This window comes from Dromaius novaehollandiae, chromosome 15 (assembly GCF_036370855.1).
Source record: "Dromaius novaehollandiae isolate bDroNov1 chromosome 15, bDroNov1.hap1, whole genome shotgun sequence".
NCBI classification, from domain to species: Eukaryota; Metazoa; Chordata; class Aves; order Casuariiformes; family Dromaiidae; genus Dromaius; species Dromaius novaehollandiae.
The window spans coordinates 16,531,688-16,547,378 of record NC_088112.1 but is presented as its reverse complement, the minus strand read 5'-3'; the positions used below and the strand labels follow the sequence as shown (position 1 = coordinate 16,547,378).

General features: G+C 62.1%; 1 protein-coding gene across 2 annotated transcripts in view; it reads right to left on the bottom strand.

The window, feature by feature from the left end:
- Positions 1–409: 409 nt before the first annotated feature.
- Positions 410–15,691, bottom strand: part of AFAP1L1 (actin filament associated protein 1 like 1) — a 31,351-nt gene continuing 16,069 nt past the window's right edge. The window contains exons 2-20 of one of the 2 annotated variants that reach the window (XM_026122739.2): positions 11,928–12,056; positions 10,598–10,681; positions 10,089–10,186; positions 9,522–9,633; positions 8,642–8,740; positions 7,982–8,056; positions 7,370–7,581; positions 6,814–6,993; positions 5,894–5,980; positions 5,603–5,696; positions 5,281–5,433; positions 4,194–4,405; positions 3,564–3,709; positions 3,051–3,129; positions 2,807–2,921; positions 2,372–2,536; positions 1,932–2,110; positions 1,547–1,675; positions 410–1,086 (exon numbers count right to left, since the gene is read on the bottom strand). In XM_026122739.2, the coding sequence (XP_025978524.1) occupies positions 1,063–1,086; positions 1,547–1,675; positions 1,932–2,110; positions 2,372–2,536; positions 2,807–2,921; positions 3,051–3,129; positions 3,564–3,709; positions 4,194–4,405; positions 5,281–5,433; positions 5,603–5,696; positions 5,894–5,980; positions 6,814–6,993; positions 7,370–7,581; positions 7,982–8,056; positions 8,642–8,740; positions 9,522–9,633; positions 10,089–10,186; positions 10,598–10,681; positions 11,928–12,056 (2,372 nt within the window). In that variant the 3' untranslated portion in view covers positions 410–1,062. The remainder of the gene's footprint in view (positions 1,087–1,546; positions 1,676–1,931; positions 2,111–2,371; positions 2,537–2,806; positions 2,922–3,050; positions 3,130–3,563; positions 3,710–4,193; positions 4,406–5,280; positions 5,434–5,602; positions 5,697–5,893; positions 5,981–6,813; positions 6,994–7,369; positions 7,582–7,981; positions 8,057–8,641; positions 8,741–9,521; positions 9,634–10,088; positions 10,187–10,597; positions 10,682–11,927; positions 12,057–15,691) is intronic. The other variant, XM_026122740.2, reaches the window with a different exon arrangement.

Sequence of the window (15,691 nt, the reverse complement as noted above, 5' to 3'; positions counted from 1 at the left end):
CAGCGAGGGGACTTCCAGGAGCGCCGGCGAACCCACTCCGCTGCTCAGCGGCGCAGCCTCACCCCTTCTTTCCCGGGGGGGACATGCCGTGGGGAAGAGGCTTTTGCCCATTCCCAAAGCACAAGCTGCCCCGCACGTTGGCAGCCGGCGCCGGGATGCAGCAGGGGGAGGAGGTGAAGCCCTTCCGGGTCGGGCCGCAGCCCCTGACCCCGAGCAAGCTGCAAAACTTCGTCGCTGACGATCTCTGCTGAAGGCAGAGTGGTTCCTCCAGGCATCCGCCACCACCCATCTTCGCTGATGAAGATGCAAAACTCACATACCCGCTCCCCTCGCACCTACAAGCGCTGCCCTATCGCTTCAGGACCAGGAGTAACTTAAGCTGTTTGCTCGCTACAGCCAGAGGAAGGGGTTTTCTGGTACCAGCGCTTTTATTAAAACCCACTTACCCGGTCACTGAAAAAATGTGCCTCGAAGCAGTGAGCACCAAAGGCTAATTGTGGCAGCAGCTGGCATGAACAGGGCAAGGGCCTGCTCCCACAAAAGCCTGCGCTTTCCCTTTTTATTCCTATCCCTTCTTCTGCCTGTGCTAAATTACCTTCCACTATTTCCTTTCTCAGTCCTCCAGTTTGAAAGCACTTTTTTTTTCTTTTTTAAAACATCCCTTTGCTCCATTTTGCTACATGCCTCGGCAAACGAAACACCCGACCTCAGCAGCAGTGCCGCGAAGGCAGGAGACGGCAGCGGTCCTTTCCCCGCTGCCCGGAGCCGCACGGGCCGGGGGCGGCTCGTGGGGCTGCATCCCGCCTCGGCCCCTCGCGACCCGCCAAGGGCGAGAGCCGCCTGCCGCTCCTCGGCCGCCCTTCCCCACCCGCCTCCCAGCTCCCTCTCCCGCCCCCGGCCCGCAGGTTCGCGTGGTGCCCCCGCCGCAGGCGCTGCTGTGCCGGGGGGGCCTGGGAGGGCGCCTCTCCCGCACCCCGGCCTCCTCGGGGGCACGGGGCTCGCGGCTCCTCGGCGAGCCCGGGTCCGGCGGGGCGCTGCAGCCCGGCGTTCCCACAGCCCGGCCTAGGTCTGCTTCTTCTCCCATTCCTGCAAAGAGGGGGACGGAGACGACGTTGGAGGGCGGCTGCCGGGGCAGAGGATGCACGTCGGCCTCCCACAGCCGCTGGCGGTGGGAGCAGGTTCCCCACACCGGACACCGCGCAGAAGGGCCTGAAGACCCCGACCTGCTGAGCCCTCAAGGCCTCCTCCCCTCTGCCCTTGCTGAAGGGGCTTTGGGCCGTCCCAGCACCTTCAAAGGCTGCGGCCACTGCTCTTGGGGTGCCCAGGTGGCCCTGCACCTCCCAAAGCTCTCTGCAACTTGGGCTCAAGGTTGCAAGCGCAGCTGAGCTGGCACAGCCTTGCTCCGGGGCACCCTTGCAGCACCCCTTGCTCCCGTGGTAAGGGGCAACCCAAGAGAGACCCCCCAAATCCCCCCAAATCCCCCGATTTCATGGTCAAGCAAGGGGAGAGGATGAAGGCTGAGATCTCCTGGGGAGCGAAGCAGGACCTTGGCCTTCCGCAGCACATTCCCCTTGTTGGCAGGGAGGATGGACGGACTCCTCTTCCTCAGTTCAGCTGCACAGTTCACGGGGACCAGGTGCTCAGGGGGGCTCCCGTTGGGCTTGCTGGCAGCTTCCTGTGGAGAAAAGAGGCAGAAGAAGGAAAGTTTAGGAAAGCCAGGAAGCAGGAACAAAGAAAAAGAAAGAAACAAAAAAAGATGGGAATACACAAACTGCTGCGAGGCCGAAGCTGATGCGAGCCAGCCCTGCAGCCGGGGCTCTTCACTTCCCACCTCCGACCATCATGGGACAGAGCAGCAGAGAGGTCCCCTCTCCCCCACACATTCGCCCTGGGAAGCCAGAGCGCGGCAGCGAGGAAGAAGAGCTCCGTACCCCGTTCTCGGCCTTGCCGGTCACGGCCAGCCCCAGGGCCGGCCCTCCCGCCAGCGACTGCTTCAGCCGCTCCTTCACTTCGGTCAGCTTGAGCTCCAGGTCGACGCGGCGCTCCTCCTTGTGCCGGCACTGCTCCTCCAGCTGCGCCACGCGCTGCTCCAGCTCCTGCAGCTTCTGCCCTGCTCCGCGCACACAAACGCGCCCGGCTCAGCGGCCGAGGGACGGGACAGAGATGCCAACCCATCCTCCCGCGTGAGGACGCTAGATGGGGCTGCTGGCCCGGGCGCGGGGCTGCCGCCAGCCCTGCCGAGCGTCGCAAGTGCCACCGCCGGCACCCGCCGGATGGGACCCCCGTCCCACCCCGCCGGTGGGCATCACCCTCCCGGCAGCAGCCGCCCCAGCGCCTTCGAGCACCCCCAGCTCAGACGGCCCCCACCTACCCGTGCTGCCCTTCGCGGCTTCCCGCAGCTCCCGCTTCTCTTTTCGCAGCAGCACCAGCTCACTGCGGATCGCCGCTTTCTCCTTCTCCAGCTTCTCTTTCTCTGTCAGAAACCTCCGGGCATCCTCCTCCGCCCGGTTCTTCCCGTATCTGTACTGGTTGGCATCTGCATGGACAGGGAGAGGCCGTCACGAACGCTCTGGCCTCAAAGGGCCTGACTCCAGCCCCAGCTACGTCGATGCCTCCCGAGCTGGGCTAGCACGGTCAGCCTGCGAGCCGTTGGGCCCCGGCGTCCTCCAGCCCTCGCCTGGCCGCAGAGCCCTGGGCTCGTGCCCCACTGCAGCACGTGGGAACGCGTCCCCCTGGGAAGGATGGGCTGGAGGCTCGCAGCCGGCTCCCTGCTCCAAGGCCGTGGACCTGGCTGGTCGCCACTCACTTGACGCGTGCCTCTTCACTTTGACTTGCGGGTCCACTCGCCGTGACTTCTCGCTGCAGGAGGAGGCATGGCGCTTCACCTGGGCTCCCGCCGGCCGGGCCGGCTGCTCCTCAGCCTGCAGCGGGGACGGGAGAGAGTGATGAAACACCAATGGGGCTGTCGCGGCCCAGCCAAGGCTGCGGGGCTCCCAGGGAAGGTCACTAGCACAGTGGTGGGACATGATGAGCCCTCACGCCATGCTCACCTGAACCTTCTCGTAGGGGACATCATCGTAGACCACGCGGGAGGAGTCCGTCCGGCTGTCCTGGGAGGAGCTGGCCCACCTGTGGGAGGGAGGAGCGATGGCTGGTGTATCAAAGGCTTCCTTTCCAGGCCATCTCCGGCCGGTCCCTCAAAGGGCCCTTTGATCTCCCAGAGCTTCCTAGATTGCTCTCGCAGCTACGGGCAGGGACCCAGCTCCTGTTGTGAGCACTCACCCTACCCTGTGCAAACACGCATGTCCCTCAGGTCCTTCATCAGTGCTGCTAAAAACACCTTCTGCTCTATCCTGCCCCAGGGAAGCTGCCCTGCTTTGGGGAACGCCAACTCCTGGGATGTCAGCTGTCCCCTGAGAGCAAGAGCAGACCACCGCCCAGCCTGTACCTCCTCTAGAGAGCACACAGGGCTCAGGACCACCATCCCGGCTCCAACCCTCGGCCTCTCCTCAGCACATCCTCCCCTTTGCAGCCTGCGGCACGGTGGGATGAGAGCTCCTTACAGATAGGAGTGCCTCACAGCCGTCACGATGTTGGCGATCGTCTCCACGTCCACGTAGTCGTAGTGCAAGGCCTCGGGGGCTGTCTGGGAGCCCGTCTCCACCAAGAGGAGACCCAGCCAGCGGCCCAGATCTTCTGAGCAGCTTGCCTGGAGGAGAGAAGGAGAGGCTCGGGGTGCATGCCGGGCCCTGGGAGATGGCCTCTCCTTGTGGCCCTCCAGCCCGTCGGCACCCCCAGAGCAAGGTGAGAAAGGGCTGCAGCAGGCCCCTGCCTCACTCCTTCCTCCCAACACGAAACCCCACAGCAGGGAAGGGCCCTCCAGCAGCATGATGCATGTGCACAGGGGTTAGGAGGGCCCAAGGGAAAGCACATGCACAGGAGGACCCATTCCCCAAACCCCCAGCCCCCTGCACCTCTATCCTGCTCCTCCACCCCTGCAACTTGCCTGCTCTCACCCCTTCTGCCTCCAGCCTGCAAACATGGGCACGGCTGCCCTGTGTTTCATTAAGACGCAGGGGAGGTGAGAGCAAGGCGCTGCACACATGCAAGCTTTATTCATTCCAGGAGACTTTCCACCCTCTGGAGCTGGGAACCCTCCACCCCGCTTTGGGACCCTGCCCACCCCAACACACCTCCAGCGCGGACACCTCCTGCCCATTGCGAAGGATGCGGAAAGCGAAGGGGTGTTTGGGGCCCAGGCCTGGCACCACCTCGCAGCCCCGGAGGACGATGGCATTCACGTGGGTCCGTAAGTCCGTGCGGTCCTTGTGGAAGTACAGGGTGTTGCCCTTCAGGCGACACCAGCGCTCCTTCCAGCACTGGTTAACCAGGACATTGAGGTAACCTGGAGGAAAGCCAGAGGGAAGGGTCTCAACACCTTCTTGGCAGCACCTTGGCCACGAGTATGGGTGGTCGAGGTGGGAAGCAAGAGCCACAGAGTCCATGTGGGCAGCCCGGTTCAGCACCCTCCTGACAGCTTCTCTCCATGCTCCACACCCCACCGTGCTCACCAGGCTCTTCCTCCAAGGAAGGTCAGTGCTGAGGAACTCCGCTTTCAGCAGTGAGAGCTCAGGTGGGTTTTGCTTTCCCTATAACTTGTCCTCACGCAATGCAAATCCTCTTTGCTTGTACTGTACTGCTCTGTCCTGTGCTGGGATTGTATCTGAGGACCTCAGGAGATCACAGGATCTTGGTCCTTCTCCTTTTATTTGTGCAACTCTAATTGTATCCTCATCAGAAACCTCTCCTGAGGCCCAAAGCAGCTTTGCCTGAGTGAAGACTGACAGATTTGGTTCGCACCTGATAAGCACGAAGAGTGACGAGGACACCACCAGCTCTGGTGTGGGGCAGGGTGTAATTGAGACAAGGCCATCCAGAGATTATGGCCCAGATCCAGCTCTCTACTCAAGGGCAGACCGTTTGGTCCTTGTGTGCCTCAGTTTCCCCACAGAGAACCGGGGACCTCTGGGCCCAGGTAAAGTGCCAGCTCAGTGCCTCACAGTCACGCAAGTCTGTTTTCTGTGTCCCTGAGGACAAGGGGTGACCCGGGCCCAGGTAAAGCTCTCCGTGAACTTGATGAAACTTCCCTCACCCCGCAGGCTTTCCTCCCTGCCCTGCCCTCCGTACGGTCCAGCCAGCAAGGAGAGGAGGCCAGGACCGCACTGGCCCCCGACCACTTGTGGGAACTGAGTGCCTGTCACTGCCCCAGCCCACACGAACCGCAGCAGGGGATGTCCTCCTCGGTGGAGGAGGTCTGCGCGTCCTCAGGGGAAGGCTTCTTCTTGGAGAAGCTGATGATCCTGGTGATCTTCCTCCCCGCTGCTCGGCTCATGGAGCCCTTCAGGTCAGCCAAGCCGCTCCTCTTGCCTTTCCCTGGGATGGAGAGTGGCCCTGGTGATGCTTCGTGCCCACGGCGCAGCCCGGCACCCCCTTGGCCACCGCATGCGGGGAGCAGTGCTGGGACAGGCTGCTCCCCAGCACTGGTGTGTGCAGCAGGGCCCCGCGGCTGGGAGGAGAAGCCCGTCATGCCGACGGCACTCACCGTGCTCACAGGGCTCCCTGCGGGCCGCGGGGGAGCAGGTCTCGCCTGTCGCCACGCTGTCCGAGTCGGAGGTGTGCTTCTCCTGCGAGAGCCGCTGCGGGGAGGAGCAGGGCAGGTGCCCGTCTCAGCGCGGCCAGCCGCGTCCCACCGCCGCTCGCCAGCCCTCGCCCCTCCAGCACCGAGGCTGGCATGTCCCCGATGCACCGGGAGCTCGGTGACAGCAGCCTCACGTGGCACCTCGGCTGGCCCCCGGCCCCCTCCCTCCTCAGCAGGGCGGTTAAAATACGCCACCTTGTCCAGGTCCGTCTTGCGCAGCACCGCTGGGGACGTGGGGGCTTCCAGCCCGCCCGCTCCCGCACTGCTCGCCTCCTTGATCACCTGCGGAGAGAGGCTCTGAGCAGCCGCTCGCACATCCCAGAGGGGCAACACCGCCTGTCCCGGAGCAGCGAGCGCCAGAGCCGAGCCGAACCGCCTGGAGAGCGATCCTGGGACCCTGAGCACCGGCTCCGCTCCCTGCTGCCATCCAGGATGGCCAGCCGCTGGGCACGGGGACGGCACAGCGTGCTCCGTTTGAGGCGCGCGTCCCTTGGGGGAGCCCGGTTTGCCTGGGCGATCAGACACAGTTTGGCCCCTACATCACCATAGCCAAGACGGTCAGAGATTGGGCTGACAACTCGCGATGAGAGTGGGATGCCCCACGTCTCCGGGCCCTGCCCCGCAGGCAGCCCTCCCGCCCAGCCGGAGGGGACGGAGCCCGGGCAGCCCCCAGGCTCTGCCCTGCAATGGTGGGGGGGTGAGAAGGGAGGGATGAAGTCTCCTGCTGCTGCTTGTGGGAGAGGCAGCGCGAAGCCCTTTCGTGCCCGGTTCCTTCTCCAGCAGGGCCTCTCGCCCCAGAACAAAGGCAGGAAAGGGCCGCGGGGAAGGGGAAGGGGCGAACAAACATCCCCACCCCGCCGCCTCCCCGCGAGGGGCTCAGGCTATCAGCGTGGGAGATGCCTGGGGCCTGGGAAGCGGCCGGCTAGCTCTCACCGCGGCTGGGGCTCCCCGTCGGGAGCTGATAAGAGATGAAACGAAAGCCCCTTCCCCCTCCAGGGAGATAAGGCCTTTCCCAAGGGAGCCCGCTCCCCGCTCCGGCCAGGGACGACAGGAGCCGTGTCCCTGCGGGACGACGAGCGAGGTGGGTTTGTAGCCGGGCCTGGCAGCCGCGGTACCTTCAGCCACTCCTCAGCCTGCTCCTTGCTCTGCACGGCCAGCACCAGCGCCTCGGCCCCCGGCAGCGAGAAACGCAGCTCGTGCTTCTTGCGCCGCCCGTCCTTGGGGACGTAGATGACATTGCAGGTGCCCAGGGGCACTTCCACGTGCGGCTGCCGGTCTTTGGAGCTTTTGTAGCACTAGGAGAAGCAAAGGGAGCCGTTCTGGGCCCAGCCAACCCTGCCTGCCCTGCTGCCGTGCCAGGGCAGCGGGCAGACCTGGGCGTCCCTTGCAGGCTCCCAAGCACCCAGCACAGATGGAGATGGCCCAGTCTTTGCAACAGACAATTGTAGAAGAGCTGCAGGACCCCCTGCCCCTTCCCTCTGCTAGCCAAACCATGCCCCCAAGAGGGGAACCCTTCATCTGCATGCAAGAGAAGTGAGCTTCTGCTGTGGGATACCCTCAGTCTTAAGGCAAGCTGTTGATTAGGTATCGGCATCTTCCTTCAACCCAGATCTGACCTCCCTTCCCAGCTCCCGCACCCAGGTTTCTCGGCCCCGCCGGCGCTGGGCTCACCAGCAGTTTGTTGTCCCGTATGATGGTGAGCTGCTTGGCCCACTGTCCAAAGCGCTTCTTACGCAACAGGAAAGCGCAAATCCTACAGTCCTTCACCAGGTTCATGGAGGCTTCCTCTGACGGCCACTGGTGTGTCAGCTGCTGGCCCTTCCCCTCCTCCTCCTCCTCGTCGTACGACTCATAAGAGCTGCTCATCGCATCCGAGTCATTGTCTGGAAGGAAGCACACACCCAAGTCACCCCCGCAGGGCACCCCAGGGCTGCCTCCCGAGCAAGCTCCCGCACTACCAGGGGTCCCCTCTCCCCGCAGGCTGCAGGACAGAGATCAGGCTGCACACAGGGATGGATGGACTCCATGTCATGCTCTGAAAACAGCAGCATTTTGACCCCAACTGTTTCCATTTCACCCATTTCCCTTCCAAATTACTCATGACGCCTGTGGGCCAAAAGCCAATCCCAGATGCATGCTTCTTTGCAAACCTCAAACTTTTAAAACGTGGGTTAAACCTTCCACCTGCAATGCAAGATCATGCACTTGCCCTCTGTCCCACACCTCCCAAACACAGCACGGAGGAGCACCGTGCTGCAGCCAGTGTCCCTGCCCACGGCCCACCTCCTCCGTGGCACAGGAAGCTCATGGAGGTCACGGCAGAGCTGGCTGCGAAGGTAGGGACTCCCCTTCCTGATGCTGGGAACAGACAGCGCTCATTACAGGCTTTCCGTAGGGCAAGAAGGAGCCCTGCTTGCGTGCCAAACAATACTCCAAGCTCTTTCCAGGCTGCTGGGCAAAGGGCCTCTGACATGCAAGAGGTCCTCAGAGCCTTAACCTTTCTGGCATTCAGACAGGAACTGGAAAGCTGCCATTTACATGTAAAGTCAGTGGCTAGAGATGGATACCTTTCCCGAGAATTGCCTGTGGAAAACAGCTGTGTACTTATACACCGAGATAAGAATCAGGCTGCTGAATCCCTGGACACTCTGTCAGACCCAGCTCTTTTATGGATATGTCAGTCATGGGGTCCTAGAGCAGCCTGCAGGTGCCTGCGTGCAGGTATGACGCAGGAGCAACTCAGGAAAGCCCGATGTCTCCCCTGTCCTTGCTCCCTTGCTACATGGAGGCACTTGAGCATCACAGCACAGACACAATCAGTCCTGAACTCTGGACCAGACAAATGAGACCTCCAGGATTTGCTCCTGACAGCTCAGGTCCATGTCACAGGGCTAGACTTTGCCCAAATTCTCCCCTCCCCACTGAGATCACCCAGATACCTACAGGAGTTTTTTTGCTCCCCGTTCATCCTGGTAACGGGGTAGTTGCTGTCTGCATCCTCGTAATATCCATCCTCGATCGAGTTGGGGGGGCTGGAGCTGTCTGCAGAGAAAGCAGAGGGCAGGCAGGCTCGTGAGGTGGGACACCCCCGCACCCGGCTGGGTTGGAGCAGGGGGGACCCCGCGATCATGCAGCCCTGGCGCGCTGTGCGCTCGCTAACACGTACACACGCCCTGGCACGGCCAGCACAAAGGAAGCAGGGACAGCTGCTGGTTCAAGCGGGATGTAGAGGGGCAGCGGAGGATATTAATGGGGATTTTACCCACTAGATACTCTGGAAAAGCCTGAGCACCTCTTCCCACACTCTCTGCCCATCTCCCCAGACCTGGCAGAGGAGCGCACGCTGCCCGTGCACCTCACCAAGGTGCCAGGCGCAGCCAGGGAGGGTCCACGCGCAGGGCCCGGGAGCGTGCTGTCGCCCGCCCCTCCAGCCACCTCCCTGCTGGCAGCGTGACCCCAGCTCTGGGCAGCTGGGCAAGGGCCTCTAAGCGGATACTCCAGCTCACAGTCCCCCCCATTGGGAAGAGATGCCTGGGACGTCAGAGCATTGGTCCTCCCACAGCCTGATGTCTCCTCATCACTCCCTTTGCATCAAGCTGGAGCAGACGGCTCCTTGCAATAGCATTGCGGCAGGATGGAGAGGAAGCAGGACAGGAGGGACATGGGGTGGGAGCAGCATCGTTTCCTTCCCTGGGATGAGCTAACAAGCCTGCTGAGGGCCTCCTTGCTTTGCTAGGCTGGAAGGGGATACTCGGAGCCCCTCTGGGATGCAGGCGTCCAGTTCACGGGGCAGCTCCTCTGCTGTCCTGGGAGCGGGACTTACTGCGGGACGTGATGTACTCTGGGGCTTTGCCCGGGCCCAGAGGCAGGGCTTCCTCGTAGTAGTCTTCAGGTGGAGGAGTAGTGGGTAATGGTGGAGGAGGGTCCACAGCAACCTACAGCAGATACACCATGGGCGTTAGCCAGGCAGAGACAGGTTGTGAGTCCCCAGAAGAGCCGCCACCATGATGAGAGGCAGAAACGGGCCACGTCTGTGCGTCTGGAATGACAGTTTTTTCCCAGACGGAAGGGGCAGGATGGGGATGCCATCCCAGATACAACCGCAACGAGCCTTTCCCCATCAGTGCTGCTGCCTTTCACCCCCCATGCCACTGCCTGCTCCTCCACAGGCACCAGCAAGGTCCACCTGGCTGCAGAGCCATGTCTGGCTGCAGCCTCTGGGGGCTTTGGCAGCACCCAGCACAGCTCCCTAAGGGTGCTCCAGCACCCTGCTGCAACCCTGCTCTCCACCCCGGCCTGGGGTCTCAGCCCCAGCCTCCACCACCTCCAGTGCCGATGCCTAGGTTCTCCGAGCAGGTCAGACCTTGCCGGTGGATATCCAGGGACTTACATTTTTTGCTGTCTGGCTCCTCGCAAGCTCCAAGCCAATGCCATCGCTGGCATCCCCATCGTCCTCCTGCATGTCCTGGAGATCCCGCAGGTCACAGTCTGGCCGGGGGTAGGGGGAGAGGGTAAAGGGAGCAGTGAAACCCGAGAGCCAGCCTCCCCAGCCAGGCCCTCAGAAGAGCTCCCAAACCACACCAGCACCTGCAGCCCTTCGCCATGAAGGTGCTAGGAGGGGGGCACGGCTGATAAACGCACCCAGGCTGGGGTGCCTGTGGACTCCCCCAGGGCCACACAGCACTGCGAGCAGCTATGGAGCAGTGGGAGCAAGCACCCACAGCGACAGTGCCCACCCTGTGCCAGGCATGAGGCCATGGACATTTCACCCGCTTCCTTCAGAGATGCCCTGAGCGCTTCAGCTCCCAGCTGAAGGCATGTGGGAGCCCCAGGATGAGCACAGCACTCGTCAAGCGCTGCGCCCCAGGCAGTCTGCATCAGCCACGCAGCCGATCGTACCGAACTCCTCGAAGAGGGACTCCACGAAGCTGGTGCCATTGTTCAGGGACGCCGTGTTCACGTACAGGTAGTCCACGTCCTTCCCTGGGGAGGGATGGGGGAAGCTCTCAGCATGGAGATGGGGCAGGATGGCTGGGGCAGCACCAGCACCTCTCCTCCCTGGCAAATGCTACCCAAGGACATGGGCCAGCTCATCCTCATCCAGCCGGGTTGCGTCAGCCGCTGTGCCACGGGGCACTCCTCTGCATGAGGTGTCTGGGGAGCGGGGAGTGTTGCCAACCCCACCCGGGGATGGAGGGAGGTAGGGAAGGCTTTGAAGCTCCCCAGTGCACGGCCCTTGCAGCCTTCCCATGGAAAGCCCTGCGCTCAGCAGAAACTGGTAGCAGGAAGACCTCTGCGAACCAGCGTTTCCACAGGAAACGTGGAGCAGCCTCGGGCCAACCCTAACAGGGCTGCACCCCCGGCACGCAGCCCCTGCGCGGGCCCGTTTGCACACGAGCCAGCTGATGTCAGCTCCTGGCGCGCCAGCCATCCCGATGCACGCTCGCCGCCCACGCTCAGCACCCAAGACAGGGTATGGGGGGTTCCTGCAAGGAGCAGGGGCAGCTGCTGCAGAGAGCGGCCAGGAAATAAGAGAGAAGGCAAAACGTCCCCGTGGTGGCCGGGAAGGTGCTTGGCACGAGCTTGGGTTGGGCCCCCCGCACCTGCAGCTCCCCTGGCTCGCCAGGTGGGAAATGGCTGCAAAAGGCAAGGAAGTCCATCCATACACAGAAGGCTCCCGTAAATCACAGGGACAGAGCCAGCGGAGCGTGCCGGCTCGCGTGCGATGCCGGCGTCTGTGCTGCTCAAGGGCAGCTGGAGGACTCCCTCCACCAACGGCACCGCCAGGGAGATACATCCACGCTGCTGCTGGACAAGAGAAGCGCTAGGACGCTCTCCGGAGGGGATGAAAGGCAGGTGTGGGAGTGCGGCGCCGGCACTGTGCCAGGAGAGCAAGCCGTGTTTGTTCCCGTCACCTCCACCTCGCCGTCCACTTATGCTCTAGCTCTGTTCAAATCTCACTGCAAATTATGCCAGAAGCAGCAGCGAGGATACCACGTGGCCAGGCCATCCTCCTGGGACACCACGGCAAGAGCAGGAATAGGCATCAGGACTCCTTGGCTGAATAAGCTTTTCCCCTGCCCTGCTGCAGCTTTTTTGGCCAGGCCCTTCTGCCCAGGCCGTTGTCCCAGCTGTGGGGTGTGCTGCAGAGCTGCCACACTGGGCACACGCGCCATCCCTGGGGACAGCCGTCGGGCTTTGGGGCGCAGCATGAGCCAGACGCACTGACCTGGAGGCGGCTGCAGCTTCTGCAGGATGGTGGCGACGGCCAGCTTCTTCTCCTGCGTCGTGGAGCTCAGGTACTCATGGTCCAGCAGTTTGAGCAAGATGTTGAGCTCTGGGAGGAGCTGGTCCAGCACTGGGGGAAACAGGGAAAAGCCTGTCAGCCGGGAAGGAGCTGCAGCCCTGGGCTTTACCCCCAAATCCCCCTGCACCAGGGGCAGGGGCACAAGGAGCAAAGCAGAACAAGGCACAGGTGTGGCTGTATTTCAGAAGCAAGAACACACAACTTGGTACACAACCCAGTGCCCTTCAGCCCTCCCTTGGGTGCTGAGAGGAGCCCTGGCCTCCCTGCTGCAGCAGTGGAGGCACAGCATTATGAGCAGAGGCAGGCATAGGAAGAAGGGGATGGAGGAGGCCAGAGACACTTTCCAACCCAGCCCTGAGGCCTGGCACATTTTGATCCACCTCCTGGCTCCAAACTGGGACAAGATCAGGGATTTCACTATCCTGTCCCTGGAGTGGGTTTCTCCCCTTTTCACACCTAGACGTGCAATGCACGGAGTGCCGGGGCACTGCCAGAGATGCTAAAGTAAATAAGCAAAAGAGTTTGTTCAGCCTCAGGCTATGCAGAGCAGGTGCTCAAGAGGGGCTGCAACATGGGGAAGACCCCACAAGAGCTGCCCCAGAGCGGCTGCCCCCACACAGCCCCAGCACGGCTCGGGTGGTATTTGCTAAGACCACACGTGCTCCTCCCACGCACACGCTCTTCCGCCTGCCCCCGGGTGCCAGGACACAGCCTGCTGAGCCCGCAGCGGAAACATGAGCTCTCCGGGCTATCAGATCACTATCAAAGGGCTCAGCACGCATCTTCTTCCAGGCAGATGAAACTAGACCTCTGTCCCCCACACAGCATCTTGTTGATGCCTGGTGCCCCTTGCTGTGACAGGTGCTGCGTTGTGACAGGAGGAAAGAAGTCCCTGCCCCAAACCCCTGCCCAAGGTGGGCAGCCCGAAAGGTGCATGAGGAGGGGACGGGGGCTGCAGCAAAGGCAGGGCTCTCCCACCCCGGCTCTGCGTTAAGGAGTACTAGCTACCAGCTTCCCAGGTAGCAGAGAAGAGCACTTGGCGCTTTGCGTGCTGGTGCCCACCTGTGCCTTCTTCTTGCGGGAAGACTCCCTGTGCAGCACCCGCACCAAGGGGCAGCACGTGGCAGCTCCTGCTCAGCCACGCGGGTCGGCAGCCACCGGCCTGCTCCAGCCTCCCTCGAGAGGCAGAGCTCAGCCTGCAGTCTCGAGTTCACTCTTCAAAGCTGCCCCAAGAGCCATCCAAGGGAGCAATAGACCCACAGACCAACACCGGTGCCTTAATGCCACCTATGCATAGCCCCAAGGCAAAGAGGTTCAGACGGGCTGAACTTCTGAGCTAAGAGGAACGGCACCAGAAACCATCACTTCTCGGCTTCCCAGTCACTCTGCTGGGATCCAGGTACCCCTGGGCTCCTGGAAGCTGGTTTGGAGCTAGTGCAACTCAACTCCTAGGTCAGCCCAGAAGACAAAAGCAGGCAGGAGAGATGGTGAGAACCCAGCAGATAGAAGGAAAGGAAGAATTTGCAGCAAATCACCATTACAGGCACAACATGTATTGCAATGGAGATCTCTTTGGCCCAGAGATTCATGGACTCATTTTTATTAAGCAAAAGTATACTTCAGCAGCGGGACTACACTTAGAGCACAGGAGTCTGCCCCTGCCTGTAATGCTTAATTCTCAAAAACATTTGGGTGTTTGCATATCAAAACGGGGTTACAAAACTTGTCACCTAAAGCAGTGTTTTCTATGCTGGCAGCAGCTGACTGGCAACGTGGGGAGACCGTGCTGGCCAGCGGTGGCTGGGGAGGGCTGAGCAGGTTGAATTCTGGACTCCAAATCTCTCGTGAGCTCCCCCAGCCCCAATTCTGCATGAGCATTGACATCCTCAGCCCAGGCCTGTTCCTGTACTTTACTCTGACATTAACCATGGAGAAATAACCCCCTAAATATACATGCCGCCTCCATGCCCAGGATCAGAGCCAGGGCTCCCAGGGGAAAGCCCTGGAGAGGGGAAGGGAAGGCAGGAGGAAAGGGAAGGCATTGCCACTCACCAGCCACTGCTGCTGGCTCAGGGCCACGGAGCAGCATTTCCTTGGCCTTCCCTGCCATGACGGGAAGAGCTCAGTGCAGAGTGGGACTTGACAGTCCCCAAAGAGGAGCCTGTCCAGCCTGTGAAGCATCTCCCTGAGCCCCGTCTCCCTGCTGCGAGGGCCGAGCGCCTTCGCCAGCCCTGTAACCGGACCCCCTGGAACTAATCTGGGACCGGCTTCTCAACCACGCCGACCCCCCTGCTTCCAGATCTCATTCCCTGATGTCCTCCGAACAACACAAGGCAAAGCGGAGCTGGATCCAAACGTGGGGACTGCACACCCTCCCGGCCAGACAAACGGTACCAGGCAGAGCACAGCCGCGGGGCCCGTCAGCTCATTGAGTGATGCTCTGGTGATACCTACAGTAGCTCTTCCAGGATCAGACACCTAAGATAGTCCAGATTTGAGAGGCCAAGCTCAGGGACACCAGCAAACCCTCAGCTTTGGCGGCTACAGAAGGAAGACGGGGGGGAAACAAGCTGCTGCTTCTTCCAGTGCAAGCGTGAGCAAGATCCCTTCTCTTGGCAGGCAGCAACCAAAAGTCATCGCAGCAGAGCCAAGGCGGGATCGCAGCTGGCTCCGGGTCTCTGGGGACCAGGGCGGGAGGAGACGCCGGGGCGACCGCAGAGGCAGCTCCGACGTGCTGACTAGCAGGGACAGTTAGCAAGGAGGGGAGAGCACGCGGGGAGCACCAGGGCTGGGCTGGGCTGGGCTGGACATGCTTTCCAGCAGTATTCACCCCCCTGTCCCCCTTCTCCCTCTACCCGTACCACTGGGGTCTTCCCGTCCCTGGTGATGGAAACGGAGAGCACCAGGGATGCGACCTGTGACCACAGGCTCTGGGTGGCATGTCAAAGCAGGCAGGACAGGCTGCCCCACAGCTCTGGGGCTGCTCCTCCAGCAAAGGAGAGCGGGGCAGCAGGGAGGGCTGGCACTGGGTGCAGGTGCTGTGCTCTTAGAGATGTCAGCATCCTCATTACTCATTCATCCTCATTACTCGTTCATCAACAAGCTTCAGCTACCTGAACACCACATCCACTCTGCCCAATGCCCAGCCAAGACTGGGCTGCTACAGGTTTGACCCAGGATTTTGGTGGCGTGGGAGGGGACGGTTGCTGTTAAAATACTGTCCCCCTTCCACCCCCACGAGCCACAGGCCGGAGCAGGGAACGAGTCCCCTGGGAACGGCACGTGGAAGCCGGCTGCGAGTTCAGACTGAGGCAGGGACAGGATAGCAACAACAGCTGCTTTGCAAAGCTTTTTGGCCGAACGGGAGCCCGACAGGAGCGGGGCCCTGTGCCTTTCTGCAGCCAAGCGGCGGCTTCCCGCCTGCCCCAGCAATACTCTGTGCAGGAGCCGTCGGAGGCGGGAAGGGGGCAAAGCTCCGGCGCCGCCATGCCTCCCCCCGGGAGGCCGAGGGCAGCGGTGGCAGGGGGATGCGAGGATGGCGCCGGGCTCCTTGCCTGCCCCAGCGGCTGCTCCACGCCAAGGAGAGTGCCCGAGCACCCACGGCAGCATCGCGGACAGGGGGCTGCTGCAGAGCAGCCTCCGCCGAGCCGAGCCCCCGGGCTCTCCCCCCACCAGGGCTGGGGGCC